The sequence below is a fragment of the Camellia sinensis genome, chromosome 6 (genome assembly GCF_055761805.1).
Source record: "Camellia sinensis isolate YWXY chromosome 6, ASM5576180v1, whole genome shotgun sequence".
Classification (NCBI taxonomy): Eukaryota; Viridiplantae; Streptophyta; class Magnoliopsida; order Ericales; family Theaceae; genus Camellia; species Camellia sinensis.
The window spans coordinates 11,393,174-11,409,595 of NC_138966.1; the positions used below are offsets into that span (position 1 = coordinate 11,393,174).

The window sequence follows — 16,422 nt, forward strand, 5'->3', positions numbered from 1 at the left end:
CCGCTTACTCCACCGCCCTTGCCAGCTTCTCTCGAGATCGTCTTGCCTCCTGGTCTGTCCCATGCCCCTGCTCCCTCTGATGGTCCTGCTCTTGCTCCCTCGGGCTCCTCCCTTCCTGCTGAGTCTCTTCCTCTGGCTCCTCCTCCCTCTGCTCGACCACGCCGGGTAACCCAACCTTCTACTCGTCTTCGTGACTGTATTGTTGATTCTACTGCTTTTTCTACTTATGAACCGACCTCCTATCGTGAGGCTCGCTCTAATCCTCTTTGGCAGCAAGCTATGACTACTGAATTGCAGGCTTTAGCCAAAACTCATACTTGGGACATTGTTGACCTTTCTCCTGGCAAGTCTGCCATTGGCTGCAAATGGGTATACAAAATCAAGACTTGTTCTGATGGATCTATTGAGCGCTACAAAGCCCGCCTTGTTGCCAAAGGCTTTAACCAAGAATCTGGTATTGACTATGAAGAGACCTTTGCTCCTGTTGCTCATCTCACCTCTGTTCGCAGCTTGATTGCTGTTGCTACCTCCCGACAATGGGATCTTTATCAACTGGACGTAACCAATGCTTTTCTTAATGGTGTTCTTCTCGAGGAGGTCTACATGCAACCTCCCCCTAGGTCTACTTATCCACCTCATAAAGTCTGCAAACTTCAGCGTGCCTTATACGGTCTCAAACAAGCTCCACGCGCTTGGTTTGCCAAGTTCAGCTCTACTATTCATGAATGTGGTTTCACCTCCAGCTCTTATGATACTGCTCTTTTTATCCGGAAAACCACTCAAGGGACCACCTTGCTTTTGCTTTATGTAGATGACATGATTATCACCGGTGATGATATCGATGGTATTCTTCACCTTAAACAGTTTCTTAGCCATCATTTCGAGATAAAAGACCTTGGTCCTCTCAGCTATTTCTTAGGTCTTGAAATCTTTCATGATTCTACGGGTTCTTTTCTCTCTCAGGCTAAGTATACCTCTGATCTTCTCACCTGTGCTGGTCTTACGAATTGCAAGACTGCCTCCACTCCCCTCGAGCCTCAGAGTCGTCTTACACCTCTTGATGGCACTCTTCTCTCTGATGCTACCCTATATCGTCAGCTGGTTGGCAGTCTTGTCTATCTCACTGTTACTCGTCCTGATATTGCCTATACCGTTCATATTGTCAGCCAGTTTATGTCGGCTCCTCGTACCCCTCATTATGCTGCCTTAATTCGTATCCTTCGGTATCTCAAAGGCACCATGTTTCATGGTCTTCATTATTCCGCCCGCTTCTCTCTCCAGCTTCGTGCTTTTTCCGATGCTGATTGGGCTGGAGATCCTACTGACCGCCGCTCTACTACTGGGTTCTGCTTTTTTCTAGGTGATTCTCTTATTTCTTGGCGCAGCCAGAAACAATCTCTTACTGCTCGTTCCAGTACCGAGGCCGAATACCGTGCTCTTGCTGATATTACTCAGGAGCTTCTCTGGCTTGGTTGGCTTCTTGCTGATCTGGGTGTTACCTCCTCTGGTGCTATTCACCTCTTTTGTGACAATCACAGTGCTCTTCAAATTGCTCACAATGATGTTTTTCATGATCGCACCAAGCACATTGAGATTGACTGTCATTTTATTCGTCAACACGTTACTCGTGGTACTGTCCATCTCCATCCGATCTCTTCTGTTGATCAACCTACTGATATCTTCACCAAAGCTCATTCCCCTGGTCGCTTCGTTGAACTTGTCTCCAAACTCCAGTTGGTCAATGTTTTTCTACCTTGAGTTTGAGGGGGGCTGTTAATGTATAATGTATATAGTATAATATATTATAGGGCAAAGCATAGAAAGCATAGGATTCTTTTCTTCTTTCGGTTGTAAAGACCAAACACCACTCACACACTTTCATTATTATGCATAGCTTTTGTCTTCTCCTTTCGGTGCTTTCTCTATAAATGAGCATCACTCTTGTAACCAACAGATATAGAAATTACAACATTCATTCAGATATCTTACATATCTCACAGTGCCGAGGCACATGCCCGGTTCAAGCAGTATGAATATCGAGCCAATTCAAGTCTTGTGCTGACTACGGACTCTCGGCCTCGTGACACCCACAAGCCCACCAGAGAGCTTGAGTCACTTCATGGGAAGATAGACCCCAAAACCTTTGATGAGTACAGAGGTAGACCCCCTGAGTAACGAGTTAGACGAGAAACTCAATAGATCTAGGAAGAAAAAGGAACGCGATGAGCTTCTCTTGTTTCTGAACCCTTGCCTACTATCACTAGGCATTGCAAGAAAAGCCGCCTTCTTCAATAAGAAAGTGTCCACACGGTGCTCCAACATATTGTGATTGGTGGGAGAGTGAGGCCTACGAATTTGTATTGGGTAATTGAAGAATATAAGAAGATATGATAAATTATGATTGGTGAGGGGTATACCTCTAGACCAATCAATAATTTTTCCTCCCTAAGACCAAGGAAACTAGGATTTGGCTCCAGGGAATGTGGCAGCGTGACTCCATGCTTTTACAACTTCCGCACTTCACCAAAGATTTGGCTAAGAAATGCCAAGAGAACCCTGGGAAGAGTATAGAGACACTGTTTGATTTGATGGAGATGGAGGATGATGAAAGGGGTGAGCTCTTGCAAATGTCAGATTTACATTTGATGGCACAGTTTTGCAACCGTTTCCCAAATATTGATCTGACCTGTGATGTGGTAGATGGTGGCAATGTGAGGGCTGGGAAGGATGTTAGTTTGTAGATTACACTTGAACGGGATCTTGAGGGCAGGATAGAGGTGGGAGACACTGATGACCCGAGGTATCCCACAGCCAAAGAAGAAGGCTGGTGGCTTGTGGTTAGTGATTCCAAAACTAACCAGTTGCTTGCCATCAAAAGAGTTTCCTTGCAGAAGAAAACCAAGGTCAAGATTGATTTTGCTGCTCCCAGAGAAAGTGGAAAGAAGGCCTATACTCTCTATTTCATGTGTGATTCTTATGGCTTAGATGTCAAAGAAGCAAGAGCTATTGGATATGACAGTGGAAGAGAATGAGTGGCATGTTCAGAAGGCTGAACTGATTTTGGGCTTCTGCATCATTGACATGGTCATCTGTATTTATTAATTTTGCTATATATCGTCGCATTGTAAGTTTTTTAACGTGTTATTCCTCTTATTGCTATACCTAGGAATATAGTAACATATAGTTGACGGAAGATGGTTTAAAATTTGTTGCTGGGAAGCCTAGTTTGAAGCTTTACATATTCCCCCATTTCTATAATTTGCTCACCAGTGGTGTCGTTTAGCTAAGCCATAGATAAAACAACTCAAATATGCTATCTACTTGGTTATGCATAATTGATTTTAATAATAAGACTTGTTTTTCTTTTTCTGTGTTTTTAACTTTCAACATATGTAATTATGGTTTTCGTGCCACTCAAAATTTGAAAATTATAGAATAACTGTTGCTTCGGTTTCTGTTCTGTCATTGGTTTTGGTTTACAAGGTCTGGTTCTGAAGGTGGGTTTTGGGAAATCCTGTGTGATCAATTTTTATGATCGATCATGATACAATGAGTGTTTAGTTTTATGATGATAGAATGTTTACTCGGAGCACCTATTGATTGAAATATTTTAGACTGGATACAGAAATGGTTGAAATTATGAGATTTTAGAGCAGAATTTGTAAGGATGTGTGATATGTATTGCTGAAAGACATCCGACATCCTGCTTGCTCATGGGAAGCCATGACTATGGTTTTTTTTTAATTTTTTTTTTTTCGGAGTGAAGTTTTATTTGGTGTTAGTTAACAACCATGACTACATGTTGCACTTTCTGCCTGCAAACAGATTTTGAGAAGATGATAAAAAGTGATTTTTTGATTTTTAACGGTGGTTTGAAATGTTCTAAATAAATGTATTTTTTGAGTTTTTATAAAAAGATGTGTAGAAAAGTAGAGAGGAGATGTTGATTGATGTGACCTCAAAAAGATAAAAAGATGGACTAAAATATGTTATGCTAAACAAGGTTCTTAGAAAGTTGATAAAAAGTTACTTTTGACTTTTTTGATTAATATTTGTTTATGATGTCAAATCACAATAAAATGATTAAATTATTTCCGTTTAATTTAAAATATTTACAATTTTACTCATATAGCACATTTTGACCTATGAGGGGTAGAATTATAATTTCACCTGTGGCTGAAAATTAACTTTTCAAATGTCCTTAAAAAAAAAAAAATCAACTTCTAATTTTTGCTACAAATGTGATTAAAAGCAACTACAAAATGGGGCCTTTATCTTTTAATCTTGTTTTCTTAGCCAAGCGATTTGTTAAGAATTAGCAATAATTGAAAACAAAAAACAAATTCCTACTTTGTATGTTGGTTGTATTCATTATGGGTATGGCTTCTGTCCAGTCTGGGATCGGATTGGACCGTACTGTTGGGCCTGTAGAGATTTACCACGGGTCCTGTTTTGATAATCTGAACCGTTTAATGTGTAGAACTCATCGAGTACTATATGCCTGTAAAAAATCACGTTGATCGGATATCGATAGCTATATGATCAAATCAGTTTCGTATTAAAAAAATTGGACGGTGAACAAATTAACGGTTGACAAAAAACTGTTTTGATCACATAGCTATTGATATCCGATCAACGTGATTTTTTACAGACATATAGTACTCGACGATTTCTACACATTGAACGGTTCAGATTATCAAAACAGGACTCGTGGTGAGCCCCCACAAACCCAACAGAACGGTCCAGTCCGATCCCAGACTGGACAAAAGCCATACCCATTCATTATTATTGAGAAATTACAATGAATTTGTCTTTGTTTGTATAGTGATAATTATCATTGATTTATAGTTGGTCATTGATTTCGATCTAGATGTGAAAACTTGAGCACCGTATAATTCAATTAAACATAAGTAGACAGTTGATAACACAATCCACATTTTGTTTCTACTTTCTATAATTGCTGACTTGGTACAATACTTAAAAATACTGTACTACTTGGTACTTAAGCAAAGTAGTAATTAGTATTAGAAATCTGTTTAGTAAAACTTTTAAAATTTAATTCTATCTTTTAGTTTTAGTGTGTTGTTTGATTATAACTTTAGAAAATTAATTTTATATCTACTTTTTAAAACATTTTTCAAAATATCTACTTTTTAATATTATATTTCACATCACTTAATTTAAATTCTTTTTAAAACTCATAACTAAATATATGTTTTATACTTAAATCATAATTTTAAAACTCACAAATTCAGAATATAATTTTATTTTCAAATAATAATTCTAATGCTCTACCAAATGCAATCTTAGACTCCCTGGAGTTTTTAAAACTTAATTCCACCCTTTAGTTTTACTGTAGCGTTTGGTTAACATTTTTAAAAGTTAATTTTAAACTCATTTTGAAAACACATCTACATGATCACTTTTTCAGACGTTTCCTGAACGTTCGTCTGGTTGATTGATTGAAACAGAGGCAATTTTTTCTTTTTGAATCTATTATTTTTATATTTTAAATAAAAAATATTTTTAAATTTTTTAAAATTCTTTTTATAAATTTTGAATAAAATTTTAGATTATTTATTTTGTTATGAGTTGTAAATTTTTATATCAAATATTATGTCGCATTACTTAATTTAAAACTCTTTTCAAAACTCATAACTAAACAAATTTTTTATATTCAAATCATAATTTCAAAATACACAAATTCAAAATATAATATATAATTCTATTTTCGAATCATAATTTTAAAACATAATTCTAAAATACTACGAAACATGACCTCAGAATTCCACATCAACACATCATACACAGTAAGTTTTTACTGCATACACAGATAAATACATACATAGAGGCAGGCAGTAAGTAAAAAGGTAAGGGATGGATAGATGATGAGGATGATAAGATAAAGATAAGATTACACGAGAGAGAGAGAGAGAGAGAGAGAAGTATCGTGGTTATCACTGTGAGCACAGCAGTGGGGAAGTGGTCAATCGTCATAGATACGGCATTCGTCGGTTTCAGGGTTGTCCTGGCAGAAGAATTCGAGGGGATCTTGTTTCTCCAGAAGCTTGAGGCGGAGGTCAGCCTTGGCCTGGCTCACCTCCTCCACCTCGTCCCACGCTACCTTGCACTCATCCGATCTCTCATCTCCCTCGCACACCTCTTTCGCCTCCTCCACTTTCTTTGCTATCATCTCCGCCAGCTTCTTCTCTCTCATCTGCGTCCCTTTGTACTTCGCCACCCCTCCACCACCGCTTCCACTTCCACTTCCCCCAATTGCTTTCACCGCCTTCCCCTTCATCCTATTGTTGTTGTTGTTGTTGTTGTTTTTGCTTCCCGTACGGATCGAACAAAAACCATCACCAGATCGAAGATCCCCAAGAAGAAGAAAAAGAGGAGGAGGATATTGGGTTTGGATCATCGTCAAATTGATCGAAGCCACCCGTGTTACTGTCGAAGAACCACTCAAAGCTGCTGTAATAAAAGATGCCATAGATCGTTTTCCAAAATTTCCAAACCCCCCACCCCAATCAATCCCCCCCTAAAAAAAAACAATTACTATTAAAACAAATAAACTTGAAAATAATAATAATAAAAAAAACAAACAGAAAGAAACAAATTCCAGTAGATATAGATTCAACCCTTGAGCGGATCGATCTTGTTGAAAGCACAACTCAAAACTCACCTGCTCTCTCTTTCTCCTCGTTTTTCCCGTTCTCCCCTTTCGTCCTTTTGTTTTACTGATGGTGTGGTGTTGTTGTTGGTGTTGGTGATGGTGATGTAAAGAAAAAGAAAACCCATAAGTAATTGAATTTACACAAATACCCAGAGCAGGGCATTTAATGCAAGCCCACAGACTTCAACCCACAATCAAAGAAACGGATAATGTTTGTTGGGAATGGGTCCACTACCCCAGCCAACTGTTATCATCACCAAATACTGTGGGCCGGACGTTTGTATCTGTGTACGTGTATATTTACCATCTCATTCTCATCCTCCTCCTTATCTCTTCATCTCATCATGGGGGTCGGTGGAGATTAGATTGACCAAAACAAAATTATGAGAAAATTACAATTGGCCTTTACAAAATATTTACCATTTTTTTTTTGGTAATTTTACTTGTTAAGGTTCCGTTTGATGAGGTGGTTTGAGGTTATGCAACAACAGATAAAATAGGTTATTTTAGTCACATCAAACAAAACATGACATCTAATTTATAATCATTACACTCTTCTCTCATAAAAAAAAGTTAAAAAAATCAAAAATTTCTTTTCAAACCAAATTTTTTAATCAAGGTTAAAATAGTTAAAAAAATCAAAAAGTTAATCAACTTTCCAAACGGATGCTAAAATTGGTAAAACTTTTCACTGATTAATTTTTTTTTTGAAAGATGCACTGTGTTAAAATTTTTCCAAAAATTATTTAGCAAATTCAAATTAAATCACATATCCATTGCTTTTTATCAATTATAAAAGGATGGGTCATTCTACCATCAATGATGTTTTAGAGTTATAATTTAAGAGTGTTAATAGAACTTTAATGATACGGACAGGGCCCATGTATTATGCGATTCACACTCTTCTCTTTATCTCTCTACTCTCTCCTATCTTATTAGAACTCCAATTAAAATTACTATTTTAAAGTTATGTATTACTACTTTTCTACCATGTATATTCCTTAAGAAAGCTGTTATCATAGAAAAGTTATTAAATTATTTTTAGTTACATTTAAAAAAATATCACAATAAATTGTAATTAAACATGATTTGAAATATAACTAATGACCTCTTTAGTTATTTATTTATTTTTTTTATTTGCAAAAGTTAGTTGTTAGATTAGCATAGATATAGCCTCCACATACTTTACAAAACATCAAGGGTGTGTTTGTTTGGACGGACTAGATAAGAGAAGATTGTAATCAATCGGACTATTAGTCATGGGATACATTGTCCCCGGATTATTTGGTTGGACTGAATTTGTATCCTATGTTTGTTTAGTCATGGAGATTAGATGTCTGGATTGGACTATTTTTAGTTATCCAATGTTTGTTTGGGATATTATGGAAAAGGAAAAATGCTCAAATGACTATTTTATCATTTTCAATTATTTACTAAGTAATAGCAATATTGAACATAGCTTTAATATTTTAATTATTTTTAGCTAGATTAAATAAAAATTTATTTTATTTTATTTTTTGCACAATTATATAAATTTATTTTCAAAACATTAAATAAATTAAATATCAATAAAAATATATATTATTTTTTTTAATTAAAATTTTAAATAAATTTATTTTAAATAATAATAATAATTACATAATGAAATAAAATAAAACATCTATTAAAATTTAAATAATGAAATTAAATAAAATATAAACAAAATTTTAAAATAAAACATCAATAAAATATGTATAAAAAATTAAATAAATAAAAAAATTTTAAAAATTAAATAAAATTATTGTATTTTTAAATTGAAACATTTAAATTTTATTGAATTTTACTAAATATAATACATAATTAAATACCAGAGGGCAAAAATGTAATTTTAGTAGCTAATCCCATGAGATGAGTTATCACATGGTTTCTATCCCACACCCCCCCATGGGATAGCATAGTCCCACAAATATGAGACTAATAGTCCGGAGGGATTATTAGTCCGGACCAAAAAATTCATACCAACCAACAGACTATAAATCCATCCGGACTAATAGTCCAATCCCATGGTATTATCCTTCAAAACAAACATGCTCTAAATACTTGCCCTTCTAATTAAACTCCCCTTAAGAAGAGTTAACACATAATCTTCCTTTAGGGAATAAGTCCTTACAAAAGTCATGTAGTCAACTGCGTTAGGCTTAATTGGTTACAGTAACAATTATTGTAAGTCATAATTAATATTACAATGATTCATAATTAATGGTCATAATTAAATATTATTTGAGGTATAACCAAAGACTTAAATCATAACCAACACTACAATGAATTAAATCATAACCAATACCGTAATGAATCATAATTAAAGCATAACACCTAAAGACTACTAAAACCCTAATCATAATTGTGGGCACAAGGTAGAGACACCTTTTTTGATTCGTGTATTATAAATTTTTCTAAAAACATTCATAATTATTTTGTTTCTGTCTTGTTTTTTAAAAACAATATAAATTATTATTGGGTGGACATACAATTACAAATAAATTAAACTTATCGAATAATTTCTCAGTATTCATAAAAATGACACTGAAAAGGAAAAAAAAAAAAAAAAAAAAATTTGATTGAGAATTTGAATTTTTGATTGAAAAGGTTGTCCACAACAACAAACAAACCTGCTCCTGTCGTAGATAAGTTTAAAGTAACGAATCACAAACTTCTTCTACCCATTTGCAGTGGCAATTGAGTGTGTGATTCCTATTATTCTCAATTAATAAATGCAAATTTTAAGTACTGTGTTTTTTTAGTAGAATTTCACCTTACTCTTTCATAGTTTGATTTGTGTAAATTATTTTTTATATTTAGAAATAATCATATAATTTTCTTATAGTTTGTAAATTAAAATGCTTTGTTAGACCGATTAATGATTTAATAAAAAGTCTAAAATATCCTTATATATAAGTAATCTAAGTATGTGAATTACAAAAAATTTTGTCATTTATTTAGAAGGTAAAGTACATTTAAACTTCTTGTACTTTATTTTATGTGCGATTTACCCCCTTCAAATTTAAAAATGAGTATATAATCCCTTATGTTTGGCACGTGTTTCATACTTGTTAAATTTGACATAATATTTAACGATACATTTCAGTTCACAAATCACAAAAGAATTGTGGTTATTTTCAAAAGAGAGGGAGTAATCCGCACATGAACAAAATCATAAGGGGTAAAATGAAATTTGTCATTTTTAGCACTTCGCTGTTTTTGTGTATGAATTTCATTTGCTCACCATCCTTTAGAAACATAGCACTTTGGGAGAACAGAAGTCAAAAAGTGTTTAGGGTTGGAAGGCTAGTTTTGGTATGTATTTGGGGTCCCTGTTGTGGTGGGAAAAACTGACATTCTTGCTGCATCGGTGCTCCAATGTGAACTTGGTGGACTTCAGCCTGAAACGCTCAAGAAAACAAAGAAATAGAGAAATGGAGTATTAGTGTAGAAGTTGGTCCCTTAACATTCCCATTAGGGTCAAATTTGTACTCCCTTGGATGACCAGTGTAAGTGGTTCTAATTTCCCCTGCCACTCTTCAGGTTCGTCCCACTTTTTGTGGGATTGTGTTCCATATTTGATGATTTCTAGAAGTGGTTGGTCCATGTATATAGGACCAAGTGTAAAATGCCCGAAAGGGGTATTCATGCGCATTAAATAGTTTGGATCATTGACTTCTTTGATCTAGTCTCACGAGTGCAATATAAAACATAAATGAGAGTTCAAATTTGACAATTTTTATAGAAAATTCATTTTATTGCAAAATATTTGTTAGAAATGGACTGCATCACCAGATCTTAGAGTCGCTACCTAATGTTTTGGAAAAATTAGGAAACCTGTGACTCGTACCAAGGCCACCGTTCGTCGTCACTAAAGATACTTGGCTCGGAACCTTAAGTATGAGAGGGGAAGGTCATTATTGAGCACCCCCGCTCACCCGATCAAAAGATCGGCCTCTACTAGACCATGATATGAGTTTTATTTACTTTATATGTTCATGTTCTTATTATTAAATAAATTCTAAAAATTATTATGTGAAGCATACAAGTATAGACTATGCCATTCATTTTGGAATAAATTGATTTCATATATTTTGAAAGAATTTTGAAGATGTACAACTCATAGAAATTGAGTTTACAAAAATGAAAATCAACATTATTCCAAATTAAGTGACACAACCTCCATCCACTAACATTCATACAATTATATCAAGTAAGCACGTAGACTCAATGTAGGATACTAAACATAGTAAGAAAAATACACATAAGCGGGATGCTAAAGCATAAAAACTCACAGGTTTACTGACGTCCCACGAACAACTACAAAACAAAATTAATAAAATATGCATGATCTTATATACAACATTTTAATGCGATTCACACATGAGATGTAACTAAAGATTTGACTTCTAGGATGTGACATGTGAATCATCTCAAGAACATGAGGTAGCGCACATAATCATATAAGAATTGATTAAATCCACAAATACAAACTTAGCCGAATCAAGATGTATGAAACATGAATGCAAAGCATAGATAGGATGAAAAACCAAAACATGATACTTATGCACAAATAAGGAAAGTAAGTAAAAGAATGAGATAGAAATAAGCGGGCGAGAGATTATTATAATGATTTAAAAAAATAATTACAAACCAAATTAGAGAGGGAGGAGAAAAATATTACAACAAAATAAAAAATATAGCGATTCTGGTTTAGACCCAACCCATCTTGTATTCTGGACTCGGGTTTCATGATTCTGTATTTTTGTTCTCATCTTTTTCCCTTATTTCTCATTGAGTTTGAGTATTGGAGTATCTCGGTTGTGTTTGGAATAGGTTGCTTGCTTAGTTTCCAAACTCTTGCGGCCCAAAATTTTGCTCATCCACTCGAGTGGCACTTTTTTCGCTCGAGCGAGCTTTGTGAACTCTCAGTACTTTTTTAGGTCTGCAAAATTACTGGGAGAGTGTATTTTACGCTCGAGCGGCCTTTCTTGCGCTCGAGCGTTGGTCTATTGTCTACAAAACATCTGGGAGTGTGCATTCCGCGCTTGAGCGGAACAACTTATTGTGTCTAACGCTCGAGCGTCACTTCTTGCATTCGAGCGGACTGTACGTATATCACTTCGCAGCAGCTTCTTTCTATATCATTTTTCATCTATTTTCCTTCTGAAACCCTAGATCTAGAGTCTCTCTCTTCAAAACTCACATTCTCTCTACATTTTCACCTAGATCTAGTGATTTCTCTACCCGTGTGCCTTTGTTAAAAAGGTAGAGCACCTCAAGGGCAACGTTTTGATCTGAATAGAACTTGGTTTCGGCGTCTTTGGAGTTCCCCCATTGCTTCCGTTGGTTTTCTAACTTGAGGTAGGGATTTTTTACACTCTCCTATGATTTTTAACTTAACTATTTGTGACTGTGTAAGTAAATGTTGGGATTTAGAGGATTTTAGACAAACCTAGGGTTCTAGTTTAAAATCGAAATAGGGGTTTTCAAATGAAGGTGTTAGAAATGATTATGAGTGTAGATATGAGGATGTGTTGTGTCGAATGTGTTGATTTTGGCTTATGAATTGGGTTTTGAACGAAAATGAGATTTTGCCCTAAAATGTCTTTAATGGTTATTCTGTATAAATAAATGAAATTGATATTAGAAATATGAAAGTGGATGAATGCTTAGATAAATGGTGGAGTTGGATATGTATAAACTCTCACCTATGGAAATTTGGGTAATTTATCTGTTTTAGAGATTGTATATCTGTTTAGAAATATCCATTTTGGGTTATTGGTGGAGAATAGTTATGATTTTTGTAGAAATTGCATGAGGATTAAGTGAATTGAAACTAACCTCTTCTCGATTGTTATTGAATATGACTGTATTTTAATACATTGTATATGTATGATATTTGGAGGAGAAAGGGGATGTACTCCATGTTTGGAAGTAGAAAGGGGATGGACTCCATTGAATTAAGTTAGTTTGTGTGTCCAGGGTGAAAGTCCCGAAAATGTTGTGTATACAGGGCCGTCTTTCTTGAAATGAGAGTTTTTCTAGTCGAATCCGGATGAGTTTGTGGGTGATCCCAAGGAGCCACTGAAGGCAGATGATTGGCTAGAACAGATAGTAAAGACGTTCGAGATGTTGGGCATCAAGGACGACCAGTTGAGAGTGACCTTGGCATCCTTTAAATTGAAGGGAGATGCGTGTCAGTGGTGGAAGTATGCGCGTGGGCGCATTGGAGTGACTTGGGAGGCTTTTGTCAGATTCTTCCAGGACAAGTTTTTGTCTCCCACTGTTAGGGAGAAATTGAGGGATTAGATTTCCAAGCTAGTACAGTTGAATACTCCGGTGGCCGAGTTTGAAGCCATATTTACTAGCCTTTCTAGGTTTGCACCGAAGTTAGTAGCGACTGAGTAGTGCCGTTGTTTGGAGTTTGAGAAGAAGTTGAGGGCCAAACTCATGTTCAAAGTGGCCAAGTCAATGATTAGAGACTATGGGTGCCTTGTGGAATCGGCGGCTCATCTGAAAACCTAATGCAGATGGAGGAGGAGAGGAGCAGAGGATGAGGGGCTCTAGGAGGTGTCAGGATGTTTAGGGGGACAGTAAGAGACAGAAGGGTTCTAACCCACAGCTGTCCCAAGGAGTTCAGTCGAGGTCCACTTTTCTAGTACCGAGTTCAGGCTTTGGGAGGGCTGGTCAGGGAGATTTTACTTGTTACAAGTGTGGCCAGTTGGACTGTAAGTCTCCAACTTGCCCACAGAGAGGAGGAGAGTAACGATCTGCATTATCTTCGATTTTTTCTAAGAACCAGAGTCATGGGAGAGGCCAGCTGCTCACTTGTTATCAGTCTGGACAAGCGAGGTACATAAAGAGATTTTGCCCTCAGTTAGGTGGCACACTCGGTGCGTCTGGTTTGAGGCAGACATAAAGCTACTAGCCGGCACAGTCAGCATAGGCCTCAAGGGCCAATTAGAGAGCCTCTTCGGTTCAGTCAGTGCATCAGATTTATACTCTGAGGGGTGAGCATGTTGAGCAAAGACCTACAGGGCTTGTGTTTGCTGTTACTGTGCTAGATCTAGTACCAGCGTCGTCGGTAGTGAGAGGTACCTTCTTGTTTTGCAATTCAGTTGCTAATGTATTAATTGATATGGGTTCATCCCATTCATTTGTTTCGTCTACATTTGCATTGGTTTTGGGATTAGAGTTGGCGTAGTTAGCATCTCCTATCTACGTAGAGTCACTTATTGGTGGTGAGGTTGTTTTGAAGTAGGGGTGTCGGGGTTGTAACATACAAGTTACCGGTCGTCAACGTTTTTTTATTTTTTGCATTTGTGTTGATTGATATGTTTAGTTTTGACATTATATTAGGTATGGACTGGTTGTCATCCTATCAGGATGTCATAGATTGCTACCGTCAGAGGGTTATTGTATGTACCTTGAGCGGTGATTGCTTTTATTTCTTGAGGGATCGGGTTGATAAAGTCTTATCACCGGTGTATGATCTGCGGAGTGAGCTTAGTTGCCTTCTTGCCAACTTCTTGAGTATTGAGTGTGACGAGGTCTAAGTTGAGTTGCTAAGGGTAGTTTATAAATACCCAGATGTTTTTTCGGAGGATCTTACTAGTTTACCACCTCACCAAGAGATCGAGTTCTCTATTGATTTAGTGCTTGGCATGGCATCGATTTCTATGGTACCATATAGATTTGCACCTGCCAAATTGAGTGAGTTGAAGATTCAACTCCAAGAATTGTTAGATAAGGGTTTTATCCGCCTTAGTACTTCGTCTTGGGGAGCACTGGCCCTTTTTGCCAAGAAGGAAGATGGTGCGTTGCGACTTTGTATAGATTACCATAAGTTGAACTGGGTAACTGTCAAGAACAAGTACCTAATGCCTCGTATAGATGCTTTGTTTGATCAGTTGAAGGAGTCTTGTTACTTCTCTAAGATAAACCTGAGATCGGGTTATTGCTAGTTGAGGGTAAGGGAGGAGAATATCCTGAAGACGGGATTTCGTACGCGGTATGGCCATTATGAGTTTCTAGTGATACCCTTTGGGCTAACCAATGCACCAGCTGTGTTTATGGATTTGATGAACTGAATCTTCCGTGGGTTCCTAAACCGTTTTGCAGTCATCTTTGTGGACGACATCTTGATTTACTCACCTCTGAGGAAGAGCATGAGAAACAATTGCGAGTGGTGCTTAAGTTGCTTAGAGCCCATAAACTGTATGCTAAATTTGGGAAATGTGAATTTTGGGTAAGGGAAGTTAAGTTCTTAGGCCATGTGGTATCTGGAGAAGGGGTGACTGTAGATTCATCTAAGGTAGAGGCAGTGCAAGATTGGAAACAACCTAAGAATGCTTTTGAGATCCGTAGTTTCTTGGGATTGGCCGAGTATTACCGTCAGTTTGTGAAAGATTTCTCTAGATTAGCCTCACCATTGACTAGATTGACGAGAAAAGGAGCTAAATTTGTGTGGAGTGAGACCTGTGAGAAGTTATTCCAAGAGCTTAACGTTAGCCTTATCACTGCTCCAGTATTGATTCTTTTGGAGAGGGGTTTGGACTTTTCTGTATATTGTGATACCTCACGGGAAGGTTTGGGTTGTGTGTTGATACAAGAGGGGAAGGTAGTAGCCTATGGCTTGAGGTAGTTGAAAACACACGAGAGGAACTACCTTACCCATGACCTAGAGTTAGCAGTAGTGATCTTTGCCCTGAATATTTGGAGGCATTATCTGTATGGTGAGAAATTTGAGGTGTTTTCTGATCATAAGAGTCTGAAATATCTGTTTACACAGAAGGACCTGAATCTGAGGCAGAGGAGGTCGATGGAGTTCATAGAAGATTACGATTTCGAATTACATTATCATTCGGGGAAGGCCAATGTTGTGGCTGATGCCTTGAGTAGAAAATCTATTAGCAGTGTAGCTTGTATTGTCATTTGGGAATGGGAGATGTAGGGTGCTATTAGGAAGTTTAACTTGCATCTTGGCGAGTTTGTTGAGTCTGCTACCTTGTTTTCGGTAGTTGCACAACTTATACTTGTGAACCAAGTGATAGAAGCATAGAAGGGTGACCTTGAGATAGAATCCCTCTACGAGAAGATCTCCAGTGGGAAGGTAGAAAGAGGCTTGAACTTGTACTCTGACTCAAGTGTTAGATGTCTTAATCGTCTATTCGTGCCAGAGTCTCGAGAGGAAATACTTCGAGAGTTTCACAATTCACACTTTACGGTGCATCCGAGAGGCACAAAGATATATCATGACCTTAGTTGCCAGTTTTAGTGGAGGGAAATGAAGAAGAATGGAGCCGTATTTATATCAAAGTGCCTTACTTGTCAACAAGTGAAGGTCGAGCAACAGAGGCCAGCGGGTTCGTTACAACCCTTACCTATAGCCGAGTGGAAGTGGGAACATGTTACGATGGATTTTGTTGTGGGCTTTATGAGAACTCAACGGGGTAGTGATGTAATTTGGTTGATAGTTGACCGGTTGATCAAGTTGGCGTACTTTATTCAGTGATTCGGTAGATTATCTTGCCAACCTTTACATTAGGGACATAGTGAGGTTGCACAAGGTCCCTATGACGATTGTTTCAGATAGAGATCCGTGTTTCACAGCTCGGTTTTGGCAAAGCCTACAGAGTGCGTTGGGCACAAAACTAACCTTTAACACTACGTATCATCCTCAAACTGACTGGCAGTTAGAGCGCACCATTCATATTTTAGAGGAT

General features: G+C 36.9%; 2 protein-coding genes across 2 annotated transcripts in view; one reads left to right on the forward strand and one right to left on the reverse strand.

The window, feature by feature from the left end:
• The first annotated feature begins 2,480 nt into the window (after positions 1 to 2,480).
• The window catches only part of LOC145792562 (uncharacterized), a 42,258-nt gene continuing 28,316 nt past the window's right edge, over positions 2,481 to 16,422 (forward strand). The window contains exons 1-2 of the mRNA XM_082873221.1: positions 2,481 to 2,729; positions 2,986 to 3,091. Of these exons, the coding sequence (XP_082729347.1) occupies positions 2,481 to 2,729; positions 2,986 to 3,091 (355 nt within the window). The remainder of the gene's footprint in view (positions 2,730 to 2,985; positions 3,092 to 16,422) is intronic.
• CP12-3 (CP12 domain-containing protein 3) lies at positions 5,705 to 7,056 on the reverse strand. Its single transcript, XM_028265864.2, has 2 exons — positions 6,686 to 7,056; positions 5,705 to 6,541 (listed from the first exon to the last, which is right to left on the reverse strand). The coding sequence occupies exon 2, from the start codon at positions 6,491 to 6,493 to the stop codon at positions 5,987 to 5,989; it is 507 nt and encodes a 168-aa protein (XP_028121665.2). The 5' UTR covers positions 6,494 to 6,541; positions 6,686 to 7,056; the 3' UTR covers positions 5,705 to 5,986.